At 32.4% G+C, this 24,355-nt stretch overlaps 4 protein-coding genes across 5 annotated transcripts in view; 3 read left to right on the top strand and 1 right to left on the bottom strand.

The window, feature by feature from the left end:
• Positions 1 to 903: 903 nt before the first annotated feature.
• Positions 904 to 1,582, top strand: LOC140665182 (cytochrome c oxidase assembly protein COX19). Its single transcript, XM_072890974.1, has one exon. The coding sequence runs from the start codon at positions 1,060 to 1,062 to the stop codon at positions 1,324 to 1,326; it is 267 nt and encodes an 88-aa protein (XP_072747075.1). The 5' UTR covers positions 904 to 1,059; the 3' UTR covers positions 1,327 to 1,582.
• A 144-nt stretch (positions 1,583 to 1,726) lies between these two features.
• On the top strand, positions 1,727 to 3,539 carry Ppcdc (phosphopantothenoylcysteine decarboxylase). The gene is made up of 2 exons (XM_072890971.1): positions 1,727 to 2,372; positions 2,730 to 3,539. Exons 1-2 carry the CDS (start codon positions 1,947 to 1,949, stop codon positions 2,892 to 2,894), a joined length of 591 nt encoding a protein of 196 aa, XP_072747072.1. The 5' UTR covers positions 1,727 to 1,946; the 3' UTR covers positions 2,895 to 3,539.
• A 68-nt stretch (positions 3,540 to 3,607) lies between these two features.
• Positions 3,608 to 24,355, bottom strand: part of Mmp2 (Matrix metalloproteinase 2) — a 169,234-nt gene continuing 148,486 nt past the window's right edge. For both annotated transcript variants that reach the window (XM_072890965.1, XM_072890964.1), the window contains exons 8-12: positions 7,550 to 7,968; positions 6,798 to 7,096; positions 6,432 to 6,535; positions 5,926 to 6,172; positions 3,608 to 5,464 (exon numbers count right to left, since the gene is read on the bottom strand). In XM_072890965.1, the coding sequence (XP_072747066.1) occupies positions 5,452 to 5,464; positions 5,926 to 6,172; positions 6,432 to 6,535; positions 6,798 to 7,096; positions 7,550 to 7,968 (1,082 nt within the window). In that variant the 3' untranslated portion in view covers positions 3,608 to 5,451. The remainder of the gene's footprint in view (positions 5,465 to 5,925; positions 6,173 to 6,431; positions 6,536 to 6,797; positions 7,097 to 7,549; positions 7,969 to 24,355) is intronic.
• Positions 20,520 to 23,085, top strand: LOC140665179 (THAP domain-containing protein 1-like). The gene is made up of 3 exons (XM_072890970.1): positions 20,520 to 20,648; positions 21,848 to 22,096; positions 22,702 to 23,085. Exons 1-3 carry the CDS (start codon positions 20,584 to 20,586, stop codon positions 22,979 to 22,981), a joined length of 594 nt encoding a protein of 197 aa, XP_072747071.1. The 5' UTR covers positions 20,520 to 20,583; the 3' UTR covers positions 22,982 to 23,085.

Below are 24,355 nucleotides of genomic sequence, written 5' to 3'. Positions count from 1 at the left end.
AAGATAACTGTTGATAGATAACAAATTTTCCTCCCTTGCGCATGCGCATTTGTATATTTCTAATTAATAGTATCAAAGATAGAGCTTTAGCAGATTATTGACTGAAAATTAGTGCATTGTTTAATAATTATAAATACAATAATTGCGAAAAAACAATCGATTTGATTAACGATTTAAAGATATACAATATTTTTTCTGTAGAAAATCTACACAAAGATAGTAATCGTTCAAAATATTAAAAATTACACAAAATTACTTTAAATTAACTTTAAACTAGATATATAAATATATGGAAGATTTAAGTATACGCAAAATTTAAGTAAATTATTTGTCAATAATTTAATTATTATTTTCTTATTTTTTATACATTATTATGTGTACAAATTTTTATTTCAGTAAAAAATAAGTATAAAATATTTACTATATTTTGCACACTTACACTGTTATATTTTACACGAGATAAATATTGTCAGTCGTTTTACGACTCTTAAACAACTAACTAATGCATATTACAGATATAGTATGTGCGTATTAGACTTCGACGAGATTATTAATAGGTAGATGTAAAAGGAAATGACAAAGTATAATAGGGAAGAATTTCTGCTATAGACATGTGACTATAACATTAAGTTGCCTATTATTCGAAAAGGAATAAAAAAGGAATATGAAAACTTATGTATATTATAAAAATCTCTATTGATCTCTTCTATTTTTCTCATCTCTATATTTTATTATATAAATTTTTCTTTTGTTTTATAATTAAGAATAAAAAGTACATTAAAAGTTATATGCGCCTTAAAGCATCCATACGCCCCAGAACGATCTGTCAAATCAAGACAGTCACGTGGTCTGCTGCACGTAAGGTTGGGTTAGGTAAATCCCTCCCGCCTGCCGCCTGACGTCTGGCGTCAGCGATCCGTGCAAGTGGAAGGAGTACGGTGGCCAAAATGGCGGCTGCTGAACTTTATCGTTGAACAGGTGAGAGGGACGTAATTCTCAACATTTTCCCAGAATATCGCATGATTCACATGCACAGGCCGTGAAGTGATTTTACGTATTATGTCCTCGTACACGTTCTCGCAGAAGCTGTTCACGCCGACGCCACCCGATCGCGGCAGTTTCCCGTTGGATCATGAGGGCCTCTGCAAACGCACCATGATCAAATATATGCGCTGCCTGGCCGAGAATCGTAATCAGAACACCATGTGTCGCGACATCGCCAAGGAGTACCTCGGCTGCCGCATGGATCACGATCTGATGGCGCGCGAGGAATGGTCCAAGCTCGGCTTCGCCGACGAAACCAACGAGGTGGCCAGCGAAACGTAACGCTCGAGATCATCTTTAAGATATCCTTGAGTGTCTCTCTCTCTCTCACACTCTTTCTCTCTTGATAAGAAGAGTAGTCGGGCATCTTTCTCCTAATTGTTAATCCTTACGGATATTCTACTCCGAAGGTGCGCATCCTTAGCCGATTAGTGTTCTTGGAACTTACGTTCGATGTAAATAAAGTACCAAATAGTCGTGGAGTGGATTTACAATCGAAATAAGTGTGTTCAGGCAAGAATATACACACTGCCAGCTAGGTGTGATAAGGACTTTGCGCTTTACGCCAGTGTCGTTGCGAAATTTCATCGGACGTTTGAAAAGAGAACAATACTGAAAGACAAACTGAACTCTATTAAAAATCCGTGTATGTATCTTCTGCTTCCATAAGAAGGAAGATTGAAAATTAAGTTAAATTGCTCGACACACCTTGGTGAGTTTTCAAGCTTTAATGTAAAGGCATCCCTCTTACAGCTTGTTATGTGATTGGATTCTGTTGCAACCCAAGTGGCCTAAGATATCATAAATAGAATAGAGAATATTGGTATTTACCGTTGACAAGCAAAATTCTATCAGATTACGCACAGATTATTATATAGTTAAAGGTAACAAAGCAAAGAAATATGGCAAGTACCTCTAGGAAGAAAGTATTGATTGGTTGTACCGGTAGCGTGGCCACGATCAAACTGCCACAGCTGGTGGAGATGCTGCGGCGAAACAATGTGGAAGTGAGAGTAGTCGTGACAGAGAGAGCCAAGCACTTCCTGAAAGATGCTCAGCTACCACCTGAAATCCAAGTGCTGTCCGATACGGTGGAATGGGCTGCCTGGCAGGACCGAGGTGATCCAGTATTACACATAGATCTTGTGAAATGGGCAGATGTATTCGTGATAGCCCCATTGGACGCCAATACATTAGGCAAGATTGCCAGTGGTATATGTGACAATATTGTTACATGCGTTGCTCGAGCATGGGATAATGCAAAACCGCTCCTCTTTTGTCCAGCCATGAACACCAAAATGTGGGAACATCCGATCACCATGCCGCAAGTGAGATGAAACGAGTAATATATCAAATATTAGAATAAAGGAAGAATCTGCATATCGTCTATATATATTAAATTAAATCTTATATTGAGATATGGTGTAACTAAAATATGAAAATTTAGTTAGTCGAGTAAAAATTAATTTTTCTTAAATTCTTTTTTCACGTTCTCTCTTCTAAGAGATTAAGATTAATAATAGTAAAACACACATGTATTTATTTCTTTAGATTTTTTATTGTATTTTTTTTCCTTTTCAATTAGGAATAGATTTTTTGTTTCTTTTATTTTGTTTCTCGATTTATATTTTTTTTTACAGGTATTTAATGAACAGAAAATCTTAAAATGAAATTTTGCTTCTCAGGTATCGCTGCTCAAATCCTGGGGCTATAAGGAGGTGCATTGCGTGACCAAGACGTTGATGTGCGGCGATACGGGAATGGGCGCCATGGCCGAAGTGGACACAATTGTGCGGTCCACTTTACGAGCCTTGACTCCTTGGGCAGATTCCCTGGATCCGCTTCTCTAGCAGCGGCCGACGTCATCCTTCTCGTGCGAGCCTCGTCGACGGCCACGCGAATATCGATGAGGATGTCGAAAATATGTCACATTGATCTCCAAAGACGCGCTATGGTGCGATTCGAACATACGCTTAATATAAAATACACGCCAATGTCGCTTGTCTAACAGGATCAGAATTGCGAGCCTAAGGACCAGAAATCTCGAGCCGTATACCAGTTGTGTGATAAAGAGTTTACGTTTATCGATAAAAATAACTGTCAATAAGTTTTTCTTCAAATTATGTCTTTTTTTCTAAGGATTGTATTTTTTTAAATGGTTTTAACATGAATTCTGAATTATATTATGAGATAAAATTAGGAATGTGTTAGAAATCTATAAACGGTGAAATTTGAGTTTGAACGCATCATGGTCGTCATATCCTTTGCTCAACCTGGAATTTAAAAAAATCAATCTTACAGAGTGGAACAAACGAGATAATCGTAGTTTTATCTGTCCAGTTGCCGAAATGCGATGTATAAAGATGTTGTAAAGAAGAAGATTCTGTGTTGACATATCCTAAGAGTTGATTTGCCAGAATGTATACATGCTTTTGTTGAATATATAAATGATATAATATATAACAACAAATAAATATACAAGATGTTCTCCTCTAGAGAATTTTTTTACAATTTTAACATTTCCATGATATTTATATAAGCGCATATTAATTTGACTTCAAAATTTTCAGGAGAATGGCGTGTCGAGTTTGTTCGACAAAGTCACTTTATTTCCGTATATACACATATAAAAGCACGAACTTACAATACAAAATACATATAGCATATAACGTTACACATTTTACGTTAATTGTCCCTTAAGTTTGGAATAAACAGAGGGGAGAGGATTTTTTCTCGTCTCATACTTTTGGTTAAATGCGAATTATATACATCGCTTTGATGCACATTTCGTTTTTCTCGTAACAAAGATATACTCGACCAAAATCATCGAGTTGATCGATAACAGAGAAGTATAGTATCGTTTGTCCCCATCTCGCTGCTGCACGCTTTACAAACACGATACATTCTGCAACACGCACGACTTAATATAATTATTTTATATATATAATACGTATATAAATATATACGGGAGTGTATATTTATATAGAAATATTTATGTAAACTTTGCAAGAGTGTATTTCGAGAGTAATCTGAAGTCGATCTTTTCCTTACAAAAAATTTAATTACAGCCGTCATTCTTTTTTCTATTTTTTATTTTAAAAATTAGATTATTGAAATTTTAATTTAAAAAAATTTTATCGAGAGTTCAATTAAGATTAAAAATGCGAAATAAGATTCTGTTTATTTATTTTTATGTTAGGGTGCCTCTACTGTAAAAACCACTAAAATCTTGAGTTGAGAAAAAATCAATTTCAGATTAAATTGAAAGCTGCGTTCACAAATTGATGCAAGCATTTCAAGAATACACCGTACCGTATACATAAATCTGCCAGATTGCTTTTACGCTACTCCCTTTTGACATTATGCCCTAACTACTCGAGATATCGCGCGCGGTATATAAATATCACAGTTTACAAAACTGGCGACATTGCGTTTTGCTTATGTCCTCTTTCACTAAATTATGCGATATTAATAATTAATATTTATATAAAATACGTGCTCTTGTCGGAATCGGTTATCTTATTTCTAGAGATTCCGAATAATAATTGCGCGTCACAATTTATGGAAAGTTGTACGGAACTTCTTTATCGATGACGCGTGTTGATTCTCGGAATAACAAGGCTTTCTCTATCTCGATTTAAAATTTCTAGCACAAAGAATAACGAAAGATATTGGATGGATTTTTTGGCAGTGGTGGTTTGTAATTGCTAGAATCGCACGCAAAATTATCTATGAAATATTCTCAAGAATTCACGTTTTCTTTTGATTGTTCATCCATCGTACAATAAAAATTGCATCTTAAGTTAATTGCTTGATATATATATATTGTGTATAGATGCGGCCGTGTGTAAAAAGACGGTATATAAAAATGCTCAAAAATATGCGCAGCTCAGGGGCGCGATTTTTCCAGGAAATGCTAGTATGGATGGTTATACGGACCTAAGTTACACACTTCTTTTTTATGAGAAAAAGACTAAAAATTTTTATAAACATCGATATAAATATTACATTTTTATCAGAAATATAAGAGATAAAAATATATGTACAAAAAATGTGTGAAGAATTTCATATTTTTCATTTTGTATAACATTTTATTCTAATATTTCATTATTGGTCATTTCGTAAAATATATCTTCCCAAAAATGAAGTTCCGTGACTTAGTTTGACATCATTCTTGGAGCTTTGTTCAATCGTAATAGCAATTTTTTCATTAGTAAAATCGGCGAAGAAATGTGTATTCTATGAAATCAAAGCACAAGCTTTGAATTTTGATCGATAACGTCGTCTTTCATTTTCCGATTTTCATCAACGTCCTCATCTTAAAAATCCTGATGTTTAAATTCTGGTGTTTGTATTTCGCGAAATTCCTGTATGAAACGTTGTTTGTTGGCTAGAAGGACACTTGTATTACAGTGATAATCTGAAAACACAAGAGACAAAAATCAAATGTAACAGCAGTTTTCCTCTTCTTGATTTAAATATGTTTAAATATTAGCTAAATTCTAAATTTTAATATTAGTTAAATTTTATTTGCAATCCATATAAAACATTACACTGCTTTATTCGCAATTTTAAATTTTTATAAAAAAAATTATATACAAATCGTAAAAAAAATTATATATCACATATAAATCATTAATTATATTGTATGTCACATAATTTAAATTTTATAACAATTATGATTAAATATTTAATAGTACATGGTCTAAATATCTAAAATTTTGAATTGAATATTTAAGGTTCATTAATATTATATTTACTACGTGTAATTGTATAATTGTCACTCCAAAAGTTTTTTTTAAATTATGCCAGTTTTTGTTTCGAAAAATTAAGTTAATGATTTAAATATAATTTTTTAAACTACTTTATTTTTAATCGTACATTGTTCTCGCGATGAAGGTCGCAATGATTAACGCGAGTTTCGGCGCGATTCTTCCCGCCGAGGCAGCGGAAGCCGAGAGGATGCTCGATTTCTTAGGCAGATTAGTCTCTATGTCGTTGGTCTCCACTTCTGACGACGGACAACCCATCCAGATTGGCGCCGAGAGTTTCTGCTTCTCATGCGCCACTCTCATCCTGAGGTCATCAAACTCCCAGAAACCTTTACCCTTAAAGAAGTACGTTTTGCCTGTGGAAAAAATAAAATCGTAGAATTATATGGAAGATCAATATTACACACAGAATTATTTATAAGATATTGGATTATAATATATATTTTAAGATATATTTATAAAATATTGGAAAAGTTATATAAAAATTTTTAAAAATTAAAATTGTATTATAAAAATTCGCAGATACTTTTAAATATTAAATTTATTCATATAAAATATTAGTCATATTTAATAATATATAATAAATTTATTTTGAACTAGAATTTCGAGATTTACCATTTTTCCATTGGAAAACAGCGTCGATGTCGCTCCCGACACCGGCAAACATGCTCATGTCTCTTGGATAATCGAGTTCCACGTAATTAACTGATTCATCGAATCTGACAGGAAATTAAATTAGAAAATTGAATTTTACTTGAGAATTAAAAACAGAAGAAAAAAATGCAAATTGAACTGCACATATTGATATTAAAATTTAATACTATGTATGATATACTAAAAAATGTATGAAATGGTTTAGCTGTAGATCAACATCTTTTGTCAGAGAGAGATTGTTAAGGAAGTTGAAAAATCAGAGGGAATATAATATACAAAAGAGAATAAATTTAATTTAAAAAACATTAGAAATCACGCTTTAATCACCTCCAATACATGGAACCGCTAAAGAAATAAGTCCTGCCATTGTGACCCCACACCATAGCGCCGTCGACCTTCTCCAAGGAGGCTGGCAATCCTAGATTTGTCAGCGGTTTTGGATATCCCGGCTCCAGATTGATGGCGTCGAAAACGTAATATTCACGACCGATGAAAAAGACTATTTTCTTGTCTGGACGTTCATACACGGCATCAACATGATCGATGTTTGGCGGCAGGTTAAACAGCCTGGTGATCTCCGCTGGGTATCCCTTATAAATCCCTTGATCGCCTATTCGCCACAGATACTGCGAACCAAAACGAATTTCTCAATAGAAGTTTTTTTTAGAATACCTTATTTTGCTTTAGATCAAGAATTATATATAAAAATATTTAATTTTAAAATTAATATCATTCAAGATATATAAATGTATGTATTAATATATAATAACTAATATATGTGATATTCTGATTTTTGATACAAAAAACGTCTTCCTCTTCCAATATATATTATTAAAATTATCATATGTAGTAATTATAAAGAATTGAACTATCATATTCAAGCTTGAGAATTAGAAGTTATAATAAAATAATAAGGTATATTAATCATGGCTTTAGAAAATAAATTTTTTCCCCTGCAATGAAATAAAATAACAACATTTAAGATTTATTGTATTTTTTTTTTAAACTTATTATTAAAAAATTCTCTTATTATTTCCTTATTATTTTCTCTTTTGATTAATTTGATTATTATAACTTACCCGTCCTTTGAAGACAAATATCTCCCTGCGAATAATACTGATGGCGTCATAGCTGGTGTCACACTTGTCGGGCACGTCATCCAGTTGCGGGGTCCATCGATGTCTGAACCTCGACGTAGGCCTTATCGTTGTCGTTGTCGTCGTCGCTGTTATCGTTGTCGTTGACCACGTCGTATGATGACGGTGAGGTTTATGTGGCCGATAATCAGGTTTCTGTGGAATACGACCCGGTTGTCGAGGCCTGCCGTCGTCCGGATAATGATTGGGCCTGGTAGGCCTCGTCCTCCAAGGTCTGTACGTCGTCGTCGCGGCTGTTGTCGTTGTTGTCGTCGTCGTCGATATAGGAGGTGGCGGTGGCGGTCGCTCCGGTGGCGGTGGACCACCCGGTATATTGCCCCATAGCTTACCCTCGGGAGCACCTGAGAAACGATTATTTCTTTCGTTCATTTTAGTTCTTCTTTTTTATTTATTTAATATATGTATTAAATAAACTTAATAATATAAAAATAACAAATCACAAAATTATGAAGTAATTAATTAAAATTAAGTATACTATATATTTTTGTGTTACAAAAAGATATGATAACATAATATATATTTAAAAACTCCAGTTTCAATTAATAAATGTTATTTTATAGTTTGAATTTTAAATAACAAGATATATTTAAGTAAGATATTCATATCATGATCTAAGTGTAATAATTTTATAACAATACTGAAATTGTGTGACATATATCTAAAAAAATTAAAATAATACCGCGATGTATAAATTCGTATGTCAAATTAGCACGAAAGAAAACTTCGTGTTTAAAGAAAGCTTTTTTTCAGAAAATTTTTGCAAAAAACGATGATAAATGGACGTGGCTTATGTGATATGGACGAAATTGCTTATCAGCGCGAATGCATTGACGAACGTATTCCAGATCGATTCGTTCCATGAAGGGGTGAGTACACGAATAACCAAACACGCTAATGCAAATAGAAGCAAAAAAGAGCTGATTCTGTTTTCGCTTCGTGCATCCGCGCGCGATGAATTCATCCCCTCATCTTTCACGACGACCGACTATCCGTGAAAAGAAATACTGTCACAAACACGATCGATATAGAAATATAATCATATACAAGCTACATAGAAATGTATGCGTAAGTCCCGCTATAAAAAGCGAGTAAATTTATCGTTTGAATATTATATTTTCGCTAATCACATCGTAATATTGCGCAGCAGAATATTTAATCAGCGGGTGCAAACAGTATGGTTTATTACAAGTGTATTACTATTGGCAAAAAAATTTATAAAAATATATACAAATTTTTATATATATATATAACAGATATATAAACAAAATATTTTAATATTTTAATACATGTGTGCGAAAACTCTCTCTCTCTCTCTCTCTCTGGCAAATTTTATTTCTTTTTCTTACAATAAATAGCATTAAAAAATAATAAATATACAATTTTTTTATTCAAAGAGAACAATGAAAAGAGGTTTTGAAAAAGCGCTTTAATTAAACCGAATAGATTACAAAAATTGGAAATTCTGCTTAAAAGATTTTTTTAAACTGCAATTAAAATTTTGCTACAGTTACCGTGATTTTAATCAGTCTATCGAAACTATTTGCCAATTTTGGACAAGCGCGTTTTTTTCGACGAACAGTTCAAATAAAATGCGTTTGCGATTCGACGAGTGGCTATTGACTTTCGCTGATATACAGGCATTATTTTACTTTGTGTGATTGGCAATGGAGAGGAGGCACAAGCAGTGAGAGCTTTTAAAATGCCTCTCGCTTTTAAAGTGCGTAGAAGTTGATTTTGCACCATACAGTTTTCGGGTTATTCTAGGGAAATTGAATTTTTCTAGTATTATATACGTATACGAACAAATTACGCAATCGTATATTTTCAGTACTTCTTCGCCGAATCAATTTTCAATTTTTTTTTCACCTCTTGTTAAATCAAATTTACATAATATCTGTGCGATCGAATCTAAACAGCAAGTTTAAAGATACAATAATAATTATTGTAATTTCCGATTTGTCACATTTAAATTCTGACTGATATAGTGATGAAAAGTAAATACAAGAATCGTACTAATATAATATATATTTAAATATTTAAATACATATACATAACATAGATAATAAAATCAGATTATCGGTAATATAATACCAGACATCAGTATATGTGTTTAAATAATAAAGAGAAAACGGAAAGATATATTTATATATAAACGTATAACTTATGCTCAACGTTGCACTTGCACGCGAGGAAAAAATATCGCACTAGCAGTAGAAATATTTTACAGACTCAAGCTGCAGTTGTGAAGCAATAAATCTTTGATGATACGTGCGGGCATGTTACACGATCAACATTCGGTTTTATCGCATTCATGAAGCTTTTATATTCTCTCCTTTTGCTTCTCTCGATGAAGATCATGTCATACTATACATATACTTGGGGAAAATCGCTCGATTAATTCCGCGATTGCGAATTGTGCGCAAATCGGATTAACGGGGCAAAATTATAAGTGCGTTCACGAGTGTTTAATCGCATGTTCTTCCTCGCAATGTGAGCAACACATGTTGGCGCAACGACGGATGCACTCAATTTACCCCATATGTGATATGTGTTACACCCAACTGTGCGTACATACCGGTTTACGTTATGGATTGTCAATGAGAAATAATATTTAAATACATTTACATACTACTACAAGTAAAACAATGAAAGCGTAATGTGACGCAACTAGTGTAAGTTAAATAAACGATGGAAAAATCTATCGAATTAATTTGATTCATCCAAGCTATAAAATTTAAAACTGTAATCTTAATAGATATCTAATAAAGATAGATAATATCTGCAGGTGTACTATAGAAAATAATTTACATTAGAAAAAAATATAAAATATAAAGTTAATATAAAAATTATTTAAAAATTATTATTAAAAAAAAGTCAGCGTGTGATCTTTATTTTGTATGCAACTTATTATTTAACAAGTTGCAAGATGTATATATATATATATATATATATATATATATATATATATATATATATTGTATATATTATGTGTATATGTAAAAAAACTTGTTAGACAAAAAGAAATGAGATAATATATAATAAAAATTTAGAATATGCTTGCTACGTTTCTTTCAAAATATTTAAGGAAATGAAGAATTATTTAGAAAAAATATAAATAATAAATATAATAAACATAAATAATATAAAAATGTAGAAAGCATTTTTCAATGCACGAGGATTTCTTCGTAAATTGATATCTTTATAGAAACATAAAATCGCCAGTTATTCTGTGTCCGGAAAGAACACTGTATTTTAAAAGGCTCAAATGTAAATGGTTTTTGCGAATATTTGACACGTCCCGTGTACCATTTGCATAGAAATCCGAACTCGGCTGGGGCTTATCGAATAGCATGCGAACGCGATAACTCGCATGGCGTACTGTATGGTTCTGCAGTCGAATGATAATTAATATTCACCAGTGACCTACCAATTAGCGTAATCTAGACTTTGGAAGAGACAGAAAGAGAGAAAGAGAGAAAAGAGAGAGAGAGATGAGGAGGAAAAGGGAGAGACAGAGGGAGGAAACCACCAGTTCCTGAACATCGAATCTAATCTCGATTGCCGACCAATGCAATTACAATGACGCGCCCGATAATTGCCTTCGCACCCCCCTTCGATCCCCCAATATTCTAACTGTCTCTCTCGATCTAGCCCCTCTTCTATCAACCGCAAGCGATCTTGCTACCGAGTAATTTCCGATCGTAATAAACAAGTTAGTTACGTCGTCATTAACTCCAAATTTTATTATGTTAACGCAGGTAAACAATATTATATAAACCCGTGATCATTAATTTCCTAAGACGTTCAGTTTTATTTTTGAATGTTTAATATTTCTACTCTTAAATTTTTCATTCTTCTTAATCTTTCAACAGTAACTTAATTTAGTAATTTCGGTATTCAAGGTAAATAAAGCGGGTTTACGTGTAAATTTTTTCTTATCAATTTTACTTCGCGTAAAATAATATTTGATAATTTTATTCGCAAAGATGACACTGCATTCGGATTTTATTCATTGTCAGTCTTGCTTTCTAATAGTTGCATCTCGATTAAAGCGATCGGCCATACAAAAGCGTAATTACGAAGAATTATGATGATGTATGAAAGTCGAAACGATTACGACGAGTCTAAGTCGGCGCCGTTAAAAGATAAACAGACGCAGGATGTTTCCTGCAAATTACCATCTTTAACGGAAGACACGTGGACGAATTGGACGACGTCGTTCGACAATGTATTATCATCATCCTCCGACATGTCTTCCTTCCGGAATACATCCGGGAGGATGTTTTCCCTCTTTCCATAAAGAAATAACACCAAGATTTATTACTGCGAAATACGCACGTGTATAAAAGAGAAAAGCAAGCGTACTGTTTATAACGCCGTAAGCTCAGTGGATGTAAAAATTTGAAGATAAAATTCAACATAATATAAAATGTAACATGTGTACTTTTTGAATTTATATTTAAATATATTAATCTTTTTTTCTCTCTCATTGTCAAATAAAATCGAATGTATTTTTCTTGAAATTTTTCAGTATTATCAGTATTATTTATAAATGATACTGATAATATGTAAATATATATGTATTGTATATATTATATGCCTCGAGTCATAGTATCATGATTTTTAAGTACTTATATTCGAGTAAATATGCAATTAACATTAAAGTGAAAAAAATTTTTAAATGTATAATGAATAAAGGTAGAAATTAATAAAAGTAGATTGTAATAATAAATTATGAGTAATTAATTAAGATGCGTATATTTCACGCTTGCATCGGTATACACGAACGCAATAATTTCTGTTATAACAAGTATTCAGGAAATTTTTCGGCAAAAATTTCATCCGGAATTAATTAAAAACATGTTTGGAAAATCCGTTGAATTCGTGAAAAAATTATAAGAAAACAACAAAATTCATTACGTTAAAAATTAAAAAATAAGAACGAAAAAAACAAAAAAAATGTAAAAGGAAAAACAGATTTTATAATCTAATGTATATAATAAAGTAATCAAAACTGTTTCGTATATACATCACGTAATTTAATATTAATGATTGCTCGAAGGATTGAACAGAATTTGTGAGAGAAAGCAAACTTCTTTTCTCACAGTTGAGGATTGAAAAGTCCGAAAGAGCTTTGCAAGCAACGTAGATACCTCGATAAAGCGTGCGAGCTTATGCGAACATAAAGAAAGAAAGTGTATTTTGTTCCCCGTCCTTCATTATCCCTCAACAAAAGATCTTTCGTACATACGTTTCTCGAGAAGTTTTACTGCATTGATTTCACACAGGCTATACGTTTCTTTGTTAGATTTTCTCGCGAGAAATACAGAGTAAAAAAAATAAACTTACAGATCGCGGGACAATGATCTAAGATCTTACGAGATTAAATTGCTTTTGAGACATCGCTGATCAATGTGATTACGTCATAATGAGAAAAACACAGTTCAATCTTTTGCAATCCTTACGTAATATATTTACAACTAAAAACGAAGCAAGAAAATACGAGAGCAAACGCAATTAAAAAGATGATTTTATAAAAAAGCAAATCCTATATTGTAAAAAAAAAAAACATTTCGAAAGATCGAAACAAATTAGTAATATTAACATAAATAATAGCAATAATTTTATTATATCTGACCGAATATCTTTTAAAATATATTATAAAGTTTATTATCTTTAAGAAACTGTTAATTTATAGTCATGACCTCTTAATATTTATTTTATGAATAAATTTTTTATATATTATAAATTTAAATTTTACACGTGGTATAAATATTTTTATGCTTCATAAAATGTATGTTTTTACAGATTATACGGTTACCATAGTTTCCTCATCATGATGAAACGGATGCATAATGGAATTGTTGTCGTACATCACATCGAAGAATACAAATGGAAATAAAGATGAAGGCTTCGGACAATCCAGATCGATAAATCATAAAGCTCTTCCGAAAAATTAAAGTTGAGAGAGAGAAAGAGAGAAAGAAACTGGAAAAAGGAGAATTTTTCGAAGAGTCGTTTTTCACGAGGAAACTCTTGTATATAATTTATAGCACCTTGAAGAAGCAGTGAAAATGTTTGCTCTCGTGATTTTGTCAATATTCCATTCGTAAATCGATTCTGCTAAGTCACGGATGTTAACTCTCCTGAGAGATACAGGTCGCGAAATAAGCAATTTTTCTAAAAAACTTTTTCCAAAAATAAAAACTCCTTTTCGAAAAGCATTTTTCTTTGCTCTTATTAACTCTTAGTCTTTCTTATCCTAAGCACATTGTTATGTCATTTATTGATATTGTTAAATTATTTATTTTCCGGCACTATATTTATACTTGATAGAAACACGAGCACATTTTATTTTTATTAGCGGAACATGTTTGCTGGCAATTTTCAATGTGTAACAATGTTGTTCTGTTTCGTTTTTCTATTTCCTATCGTATTATATTTCCAATTTTCCTTCGTGAAAAACAATATTTTGTTTATCTAATAGTATAGAAAATTGACAAGTATATATATTTTACAGATAAAGAAAATTGAATTCTTTAAATTTTTTTTCTAAATAAAATTAATTAATTAAATTCGGCATATCAATTTAGTTACAATTTTTATAAATTAAGTTTCTACATTTTTTGAATATTTTCTCGAGAACTTGATAATGGGATTAACTCCGATAACAAGTTCTCATCTAAGACTACGCGTGTTCAAATGCCAAAACAATCACATAATAATAGGCTTAACAAACAGATTTATGGCGACAAAAAGGAAATATGTCGCAGAGAGAAAACAGTTGCGAAAAGTACTTCAACTTCAGCAGAAAGGGGCACGTAAATTCTCGCGAGGGAGTGTCTAGAGGTGGTATTGGGAGTTAAACACTCGAGGGAGCTTGCGAGTTTAAGTTTCTTCTGTATGAACAAGTAATGCGAGCACTAAAACTCTCATATTTTTTGTATTTTTGTATTTTTATGTGTGTAATACATTTTATATATATTTACAATATAATCTCATTATGAATTTAAATATACAATTACTAAAAAACGTTTTTACTTATTCTATATGAATTTTTAAAAATATTGTTAAAGTCTATTGCGTTTCTGTTTCAAATTTCTATCTATTTTATTAAATTATGAAAAGAAAAAATCATATTCTTTTCATTTTTCAATATTCTAAAAAATATAAAATGAAAAAATTCTAAAAAAGATAAAAATGGAGAAAGATGACACTGAGAAATTATTCAACAATTATAAATCAAAAAAGAATCAAAGTAGCAACAGTTGATACGGTCACAAACGATCGGATTCGCACTTCTTTGAGTCCATTGACGTAAGATATGTCGTCTCGACACACATGTTCATTGTCTATAAACTACTAGCCGGGTCAGGAAAACTATCATGATTGTACCCGCGAGACCTCGTTTCAACAACTAATGCCCTCGTGTCTAGAATAAATGACCATATCACATCGTAGCAATTCGCTCTGTTTCTCGATTTTGACCCCCGTCGCGTCGCGAACTTTGGCCATATTTCGTAGCTAGAACTACCGTTTCCTTCGACTTTGTAAACTTTAGGATACGATAAAGGTTCTCTTTTCAGCTTTGTCCTTTCCAATTAAACGATTTAATCTCATTGTAAGAATTTATTATTATCACGATTCATGAACGCCATGTTTTCTCGTTAAAGAGACAAAATTTACAAATATTTTAGGTAAATTTAAATTAATTTTATTTATCAGATTTTGTTCAAAGAATTTAATAAGAATAAATTAAATAAATATAGATGAATTCTTTTAATCTGATAAGTACTAGAGCGAGAAAAAATTCAAATAAATGTATATAAATACCAATAACTCAAATTCTCAAAAAAAAAAAAAAAAAAAAAAAAAAAAAAAAAAAAAAAACAATGCATTAAATTTTTTTCTGTGTTTTTAAAAATATGCTTTTACTTGTCTAGGTCACGGAGCTGAAACGGAATATAAATTACGTCGTGTTTAACAACAATTGCTCAAGTTTTCCACTTTCAAGCGCGTCATCATCGCGTCTGCTTGTATACGGATATCGGAAAAGTTTACAGTAACTTTCTCCCGTTTACAACTGCAACTCGTTTCCCGCTTTTTTTTTTCTTCGACAGGGCGGGATTAAGGAAGTCTTCGGAAGTTTTTACAAAAAGTTCGCAGCGGACATCAATTACCGCGGTTGGCTAAGAATCGGAACGAATAAAATGCAACGAGCAAAAGAAAAGAAAGGGAAGAGAAGGAAAGTGAGAAAAAGAAACGAGCTGTATAATTGATATTGATAAGTCTAATTGACCGATCGAAAATAAAAAGACTGTTTATTTATCCTCCTCCCGTTCCGTTCGCGTGAGTTATTTATCAGTGCAAGTTTTTATTACCGCATGCACTTAGGAAATTAAACCACGAGCAATATTTCAACGAAATATTTTGATACTGTTTTCTATTATTTCTTTTAGTTTAATACTGTTTTCTATTATTTCTCTTTCTTCCTCTTTCTCTTTCCAGTAATAGGAATATCGGGTGTTAATATAATTAATCTATATTCGTTTAGTGTTTCCATGCGGAAACGCGAGATCAATACCATCGTTCTAAAATTCTAAATTCTAAATCATCGATAATTTCTGAATGTTCCGAATATATATACGGAAGACCAATTTTACCCACTTCCTATTTACATGTAATTTCCCTGCAAAAGATCTTAAATTTTTTATTAGCGTTAAATGCGTTTCTATAATGTAAAACTCAAATCACTAAATATTAAATTCTATTTTCCCCGCTGTCATATTATTTACATTATACTAAATATGTGCTTTCGATTTTTTTTTTTTAAAGAATTTAAACGAGAAACCAAAAAGTATACATTATGCACAGTCTGCCGCGTATTCAAAACCTTTTTCTCTTTTTAAAAAGCTAAAATTAGATCCTGATATTTCATATTCTTCGAGAACAAAAATTCTGAATATAATAAGATTGTAAGATGCAAGAAAATGTCCGACAAGTTCCACGAGAACGAATAACGAGGCGGCTCCGCTAGGACGGCGGTGCGGGGATGATAATTGAAGGGATCCAAATGATACTTTGATGACCATCCACTCTGGAGTTTCCTCGCGGGAGAAGTTTTTTCATCGGGAGCGCATTTCTTTAGCGCACATCGTTGTGGAAACGTATTTTTCTTCCTCCTCCCTACGGACGCGGATCACTCTAGCGATAGTAATAAAGCGGCGTGTATATATATATATGAGAAAGAAGAATAAAACAGGATAAGGTTTATTGCGCACGTTCTGAAGACAGTTCTTTCTTTCTCGTGGAACATCATATAAAAACTAAAAGATAGAGAGTAATAATGAGAGGAAAGATTTTCTACAAGATTCTCTAGAATGCTTAAATGCCTATCTATTATTATAAGCAGTAGCAATTGTGCAACAGATTTTAATATAATTTAAATATTAAAAATATATAAAGAGAATGTAAAATAAATGAAAAAATTTATCTACACAAACTGAGGAAAAAATTGATTTTATATAATATATATTCTTCAATAACATTTAAGAGTATATAAAAAAATCACATAGTACACGTATTGCGTTAATTTGTTAACAGAAACATGATTATTGATTTGTTATAAAATTATAGTTATGTTATATATAGAGTGTAGCACAATATCACTGCGTATAAAACTTGGCAAAATCGCAATATCGAGGGAAAGGGACGACGAATAAGCGAACGGCATTTTCTGGTATGTCTTCTTTCTTTGTGTGATTTCTCGGAAAAATCGCTAGAGAGATACACGGTTTCATTATTACGATACAAGAGCGATCGGTGAAGCAGACATTGTCAATGGTACACAGGCTTCGAGATTTCGCTGTAGTCGCTACGGTACTGAGTTACAGTCGACAGAATGCATTTTTCTTCACGCGAGAGGAAGCAAGAAAGGAAAAGGGAAGGCGGCGCAGACGGTGTTTTCACGTAATCCAACGAAAACAGGTGAAGGAAATGAGGGCAATATCCCATCCGCTTTCATTTCCTGAAGATGACGGCAGGACAAAACGGCTGGCGTAAACAATCCGCCCGTTGGTCGAAAGAGAAGAGCAGAGAGTAAGAAGGAGAAAAGGATGAAACAGAATCATGGTCGTCATACGGAGAATCAGGTGGGAAAAACTCTAGTGCAAATTTCGTCGCGCGAATGGAATGCGAATGAAGAACGCAAGACACACCGGAAGACACACCGGTGAAATGCGGTGACGGAGAGAATAGAATTCATCCGGTCTATTGTGAAGAAATTTTAAAGAAATATTATGTCCAACTATATCTATTTGTGCTATGATTCTACCGACGTATTTCTCTCTGTTATAATGCATTTTTCGTTGTATTTTCAACTGAACGATTGAATACCATCAGTTAAGTCGCTTCGACATAATTTCTTTGCATAGTTTAATTTTTCTAGAGAGCAGATACTTTTGTACAAATGTATATAAAATATGTATATAAATTCTACGCGATATATAATTTAAATTCTAATCTTGAGTAATAAACATAAAGAGTCTCTTGTATAATTTTAATAATCTATTAATATAAATAACTCTTTCATTTTTTGTCTTTAGATATTTGGTACTTAATTATTTCAACGAGAGAAATGAGAGATTCTTCTACTAATACAAATTTTATAATTTTTCAACAATAATTTTAAAAAAATTGCTTCGTCACATTTCGTGAAAAATATATCATAATGTTAATAATAGTTTCTGTTTTCATACGCGATATGTATTTCATTCTAATTTAATATATGTTCACTATAATTTTTTCTGCGTAAAGATATCGCTATTTTCGTCACATAATAATTTCCGTTTTAGATAAAGGACATTTCACTTTCTCGCGCGATTTTAATACTTACAAAATTAATCGATTGTATCACGCGAAAATTATCAGTCGAAAGTAAAGGGTATCTGTCGGATGAATTTCACTTTCAGCTTTCAGACGCGATCGTCTCAACTAGCTCATCTGATCTATAAGCGAAGGCGCGCGGGCGCGCAAGTAGTGCCATATGACAGCAAACAGCTGATTCGCTCACGTGACTGAGTACGCGCATAGTAGCCGCGACCTACCTCACTCTTCTCGTTCCGCGCGCGCAACCCTTCATTCATAAATTGAGCGCGCGCCCATAATTTTACGAGTTGTAATAACTGCGCAGAAGATCGACGTGGTAGAATATGACAAAGATGGATCCCCAGGACACGATCGTGCATGTTTTTCATTCGTTTCGTAAATTCAATTGTTAAGTTTTTGGCTCCAAAGGGAAAAACATTCAAGTATCACCACATGTTAAAATAAAATTTCTTCGATACGCAATTGATTCAATCTCCAGTTGATCCTCGAACAAATTTGTTAAGAATCCGTCTCAGCCGAAATGCGCGAAATGGCTTACGTTACATTTTTAAATTAAATTCGTACCGCAAAGTCTTTTCATCGAATCGTCTCAAGGAGGGTTCATTGCAACACAGAATAATTTTCAGCTTTACAACGTGAGATTCTACCGTGAAAAGTGCATATACATTATATATCGTGCTTTACAAGCAGACATATTATTCGTAGATATCGTAAGTAGAGCATAAAGAAGCAAGAACGAAAAAAAAAACTAAGTTAAAACTAGGTTAAAAGTTATTAATAGAGTTTGAACGAGACCTTCCTTCTCGCCTCGAAAACTTGCTCGAACAACAAAGTCCGTTTGCGTAGCTCTCTCGTTTTGCCTCTGTTCGCCGAGAGTTGGAGAAACACTTTTAATTCTAAATGGCAAACGGTCACGATTCGCACAACAATTGTCGTCGCTTCTGCGACAACGTTTCCCATTTTATCCATCATGTTTTTCTCTGCACGAAACTCTGTAATTTTTGCTACGTGCGCACGATTCAAATATTGATACTGCAAATAGTTCGAGAACGCAGCGTGAACGCGAGTTGTAACTAAAAATAAAAGAGAGAAAATACACGGAATGATCACGTACATGATCGACCTTTTTTTTAGAATTTTTTTTTTTTTATTCCATTCGAGCGCGGTTTTCATCCATACTCGAGAACAGAAATTCTGTATTTTGCGCGAGCAGAAATGTCGTAAATATTTCACGCGATACACATAGATATATCGCGTGCGTTTCGCGGTTTTATTATTCCTCTCGCAAAAATTACGCGACCAATCTTTATTCCCGCGTGGGACTATGATTTTATTCGCGTAAAAATGTACGATCTCTCAGGCAATCAATTCATCCACCACTTTTTCCTTAGTTTTCCTAGGCAAGTGTGATTTCAAGAGATTGCTTCCAATCACAAAAGTATACGCAAACAAAATAGGTTTGTTTTCCTTTTTGCAATTCATACACAAAGAGAGATTAAAATAAATCAGAGAATTAAATTTTGCCACAAATATGTATATATATTACAACAATAATATAAATATAATAATTTATAATTATTTTCTCAATTTATTAGCGTTTACATCATAAATATTTAGTTGTGTAAAATTACGATAATCTTTTATTTAATTGTTAAATTTACATAATGTTTATAGAAATGTTTCTTTTTCTTTAAAATATCCAAGATTTTCCAAGACGCAAAATTGATAATTATTAATTAATTTACAATTGTTTGATTAATGTATTTGTATCTCACCGCATATTTTATCACTCTTGAAAACATGAAATAAAATTTGAAATTTTGATAAATTTCTTTTCCCTCTATCTCCCTCCTCTCCCATCGTCCACGAGAACCATCCGTTTGTAATATCGCGCCAGTTACCAGCCTCGGCGCTCCGATATCTCGCAGCAGCGGCTACCAATGGCGTGAGTGTAAAACGAGGACGACGCATACCAAGAACCTCTCGCTTTAGTAGGGTAGTCAGTTCGTGTCCGCTCGTCTTGTATAACAGTTGTGAGAGCGACGTCAGAGCGTCGCGCGCATCTTGAGATGACGACGAGTTGCATTCTCTGCGAACGACGCTCCGAAGACGCGCACGAGATATCATTCCACGCGTAAGAACTCTATACGTGACATATTTGAATGCGCTCTCCCATGTCCTGCTCTAAAAAATGCAATAAAAGAGAGAGAGAGAGAGAGAGAGAGAGAGAGAGAGAGAGAGAGAGAGAGAGAGAGCGTTTCGACGCATGCCTTTAAACGCATGCGTATTGGAAACTTTGTACAAACCCTGTCAAAAGTTTAATCGGAGTTTTTCCTAGAATCAAATATATATGTATATATGTATATATCTCTGTTCGTATAGAATTAAAAAGAAAAACTTTTCTATCGGATTCTATCGAGAGAGAAACAATGATCTATGCTAGAGTCATCTCTCTCGACTGATCTGTCAAGAGAGTTCAATAGATCTTTATGTATGTCATGTAAAGAATAATATAGAAAGATGAATGATATTCAAATGGATTCAAACGGATAATTTGTGTTTTTTTCTTTTTTTATATAATCCCTGATCTGATTTTTTGTTATTATTCTATGATTTAAAACAGTTTTATAAAAATTAATAAATAAAAGTTATCGATCGAACTGATTAAGAATTAAATTATCAGAGATGACACAGTTGTAGATTTGCTAATAATATTAAATTCCATAAATATTGGCTTTTGATCGAGTCTCTCTTAAATTAAAAACTTATTATTTCTAACAATTTTTATCTTAAGCTCATTTTTTATTAATCTAAAATAAATTCGTATTAAATATGTGTTTTAATATTAAATATATAAGAAGTTTTCTTTAAAAAAATATCTTTTCTATAACTTAGCATACGTATTACTAAAACAATCATTTATATAATTAATTGTATTTAATTATTATCAATAGCATTATCTTATGTATAATAATAAAATTCGTTGTAATAATAAAATATATTAATTGGAGAATTTTGTCAAGATTTCAAAAATGTAGATTCGGTTAGAAAATTTTTTAAAAAAATTAAAAGAAATATACATATAAAAGAAAACATATAAAAGTTTATTGTATATAAAATGTAGTGTATATAAAATTTGAACATATGTGCGTGTTATATACACTCTCTCACACACATACACACATACGCAGATACTCAAATTGTATTTATAAATTTATACGAAGGAGATTGTTACGAACAGAGAGAAAACAGAGAGAACATACCAAATGTTCAAAAATATAAGTGCACAAAAACTAGTATTATCTCGTTCCTATTCACGTGTTTTATTTCTAGTTTTCCGAAAAACGAGAATCTTCGGAAGAGATGGCTGGACGCGATTGGCAAGACTAATGTGGAAGTGCCAGCTCAATCGTCACTTTGTTCGCGTCATTTCTCACAAAGTTGTTTCACAGACTCGAACCTGATGGATGACGCTGTTCCGACTTTGAAACTGGCACCATATTTCTCAGCGGAAGAAGATCGATCGCAGGAAGAATCGGAAACTGACTTATTCATGCCAATCACGAGACCAATTGTTTCAAAGTAAGAAAATTCATTACATACAATAATAATTCATGTTAAAAATAAATTTCGTAACCGATTAAACGACTGAGTAAAGTTTTGTGTATTGCATCGATGGAAATAAAAAAAACTGTCAAGAAGAGAGATATTTGTTTATATATTATATTTAAATTTTAGAAAAAGCTTAGACAAAAAAATTATAAATCCATTCTTAACTGCATTTATTGTATTTTCATTTACACATGTTGTTAATTTTTGTTCTCTCTCTTTTTCTTTTGCTTTTTCCAAATTTCAGGTATATAAATTTGATTAAAATACGTAAAGTATAATTACAATTATAACGCGTTTATAATGTAGTTACAAATTATCAATTTCGTAAAAAAATTATATGGTTTGTGTCTGAGAGGAACAGAGCAAAAGAAATACACAGAATTTACTTATTGTTAGTCTTTACATCCGGGAAAAATATACGAAACTGTAATTCAAATTACTTGGATTAGACGTACTTAATTCTTCCCGGAATTTTAAATAAAAAACAATTTAATGATAGATTTCTAACATCAATCTCGTCGCGTTAATCGAGTTTCTTTGATACATTCAAAGAACACGTTGTTTTCCTTTTCAAGAGGACGACGTATTCACATGTTGTCGGATGAGGAGATGAAAGAGCCGCAGCCGACCAAGTACGTGCGCTTTCTCAAGAGCGTCAACTGGGACGAGATCTCCAAGGTACCGGCGGAGGCAAAGATTGTTTGGGAGGTCGCGATGGAGGAACTCAAAGAGGACAACGAAAAGATAAAACATCTGCAGGCACATGCTCGCCAACTTAATGCGACCATTTTAAAACTGAAGAACGTATTGAAAACACGAAAAAAAAATAAAATCATCGCCAAAAGATCTCATTAAATTATATTTAGAAATACATATAATTTTTTTTATTTGATTATTTTGTAATTTTTCTTTAATTTCTTATAGGTCCGAAATTCCTGAGGTAAATAAAAAATATATAGGATTTTCGTTAGAGATTAAAATAAAATTTCTTAATTTCTTACAACTTTCTTTAATTTTTTTTTTTACGATTTTAATTTTGTAAAATTAGAAAAGTTTGAAAATGTATTACCAATAATTAACGTACATATTTATAGATATCTTTCTATTAGAAGAAAGAGTAACAGAGAGAGAGAGAGAGAGAGAGAGAGAGAGAGAGAGAGAGAGAGAGAGAGAGAGAGAGAGAGAGAGAGAGAGAGAGAGACAGAGAAAGATTCATCTTTCGTTAGATATTGAAATGAAACCGCGTTTTCCTCATTTCATTTCCAGCTGTCAGAATTTATTTTCGGAATGATCGATTCATTTGCAGTCATCTATTAATGAAACGAAGCGAAACATTCAAACGGCTCACTCGCATGGGGAAGTACCGCAATTACGTCGCGTGAATAAGATCCACATTCTATCTTTCTCTCTATTATGGCAAACGAGACTAGGCTGGGCTGGTTGCCGCTGTTTGCATTCGACAATGCGACTGCACAACCAGACGACACACCGCAACGAAAGCAAATGCGCTCGTCGATGGCGGGTCCTTTCAGAGAAGACAAATGGGAGCCCGCGCTCGCATTTGCGCTCTCTTCTCCGCGTGACAGTAGTACGTGGTGCGCGTAATACGTTTACCACTGACAACACAACCGGGGAAAATATACGGGACGGGACGAACGGAGTAAACTGGAAATGGGAGGACGAAAACGAAGAGCAATGTGCGAGCGAGATCGTTGTACAAAGGAAAACAGCGCTTTTTTTTTATCTTTTATAGTGCGTAATAAATAATTTGTAAATTTACATATTTAGCTTAATATTATTGAAGTAGTAATAATGTAAACAGGATTAATTGTAATTTACACAGAGTGTAAAGTATTAATTTATATAAATTAAGTTAATAAATTAAATCGTACACAATTTTATTAAATTTATATTAACATTGTAATAATTAAGATAACACAATAAAAATTTTTAATTACAAAAGAGAAAAATAAGAGAGATAGACTATATAAATAAATTTTAAATAAATTATATAAATATTAGATTCTTCTTGATATATTCATTATCGTAATAAAATTAAACATGTTTTATTAAGTTGTCTTAGTGTTTTAGTAATTATTTTTTGTATCATTATATATATAAAGACTATTAATTTTAACCGTTCAAATATATGAATGTGACGTGAAAAGTTTGTGTTTTATATGTGCTACGTAAATGTTTCTCGAAAGCATGTTGAGTAAAAATCATATT

Source organism: Anoplolepis gracilipes, chromosome 4 (assembly GCF_047496725.1).
Source record: "Anoplolepis gracilipes chromosome 4, ASM4749672v1, whole genome shotgun sequence".
Taxonomy (NCBI): domain Eukaryota; kingdom Metazoa; phylum Arthropoda; class Insecta; order Hymenoptera; family Formicidae; genus Anoplolepis; species Anoplolepis gracilipes.
The sequence above is the reverse complement of the archived record's forward strand: the minus strand, read 5'-3'. Positions and strand labels throughout refer to the sequence as shown.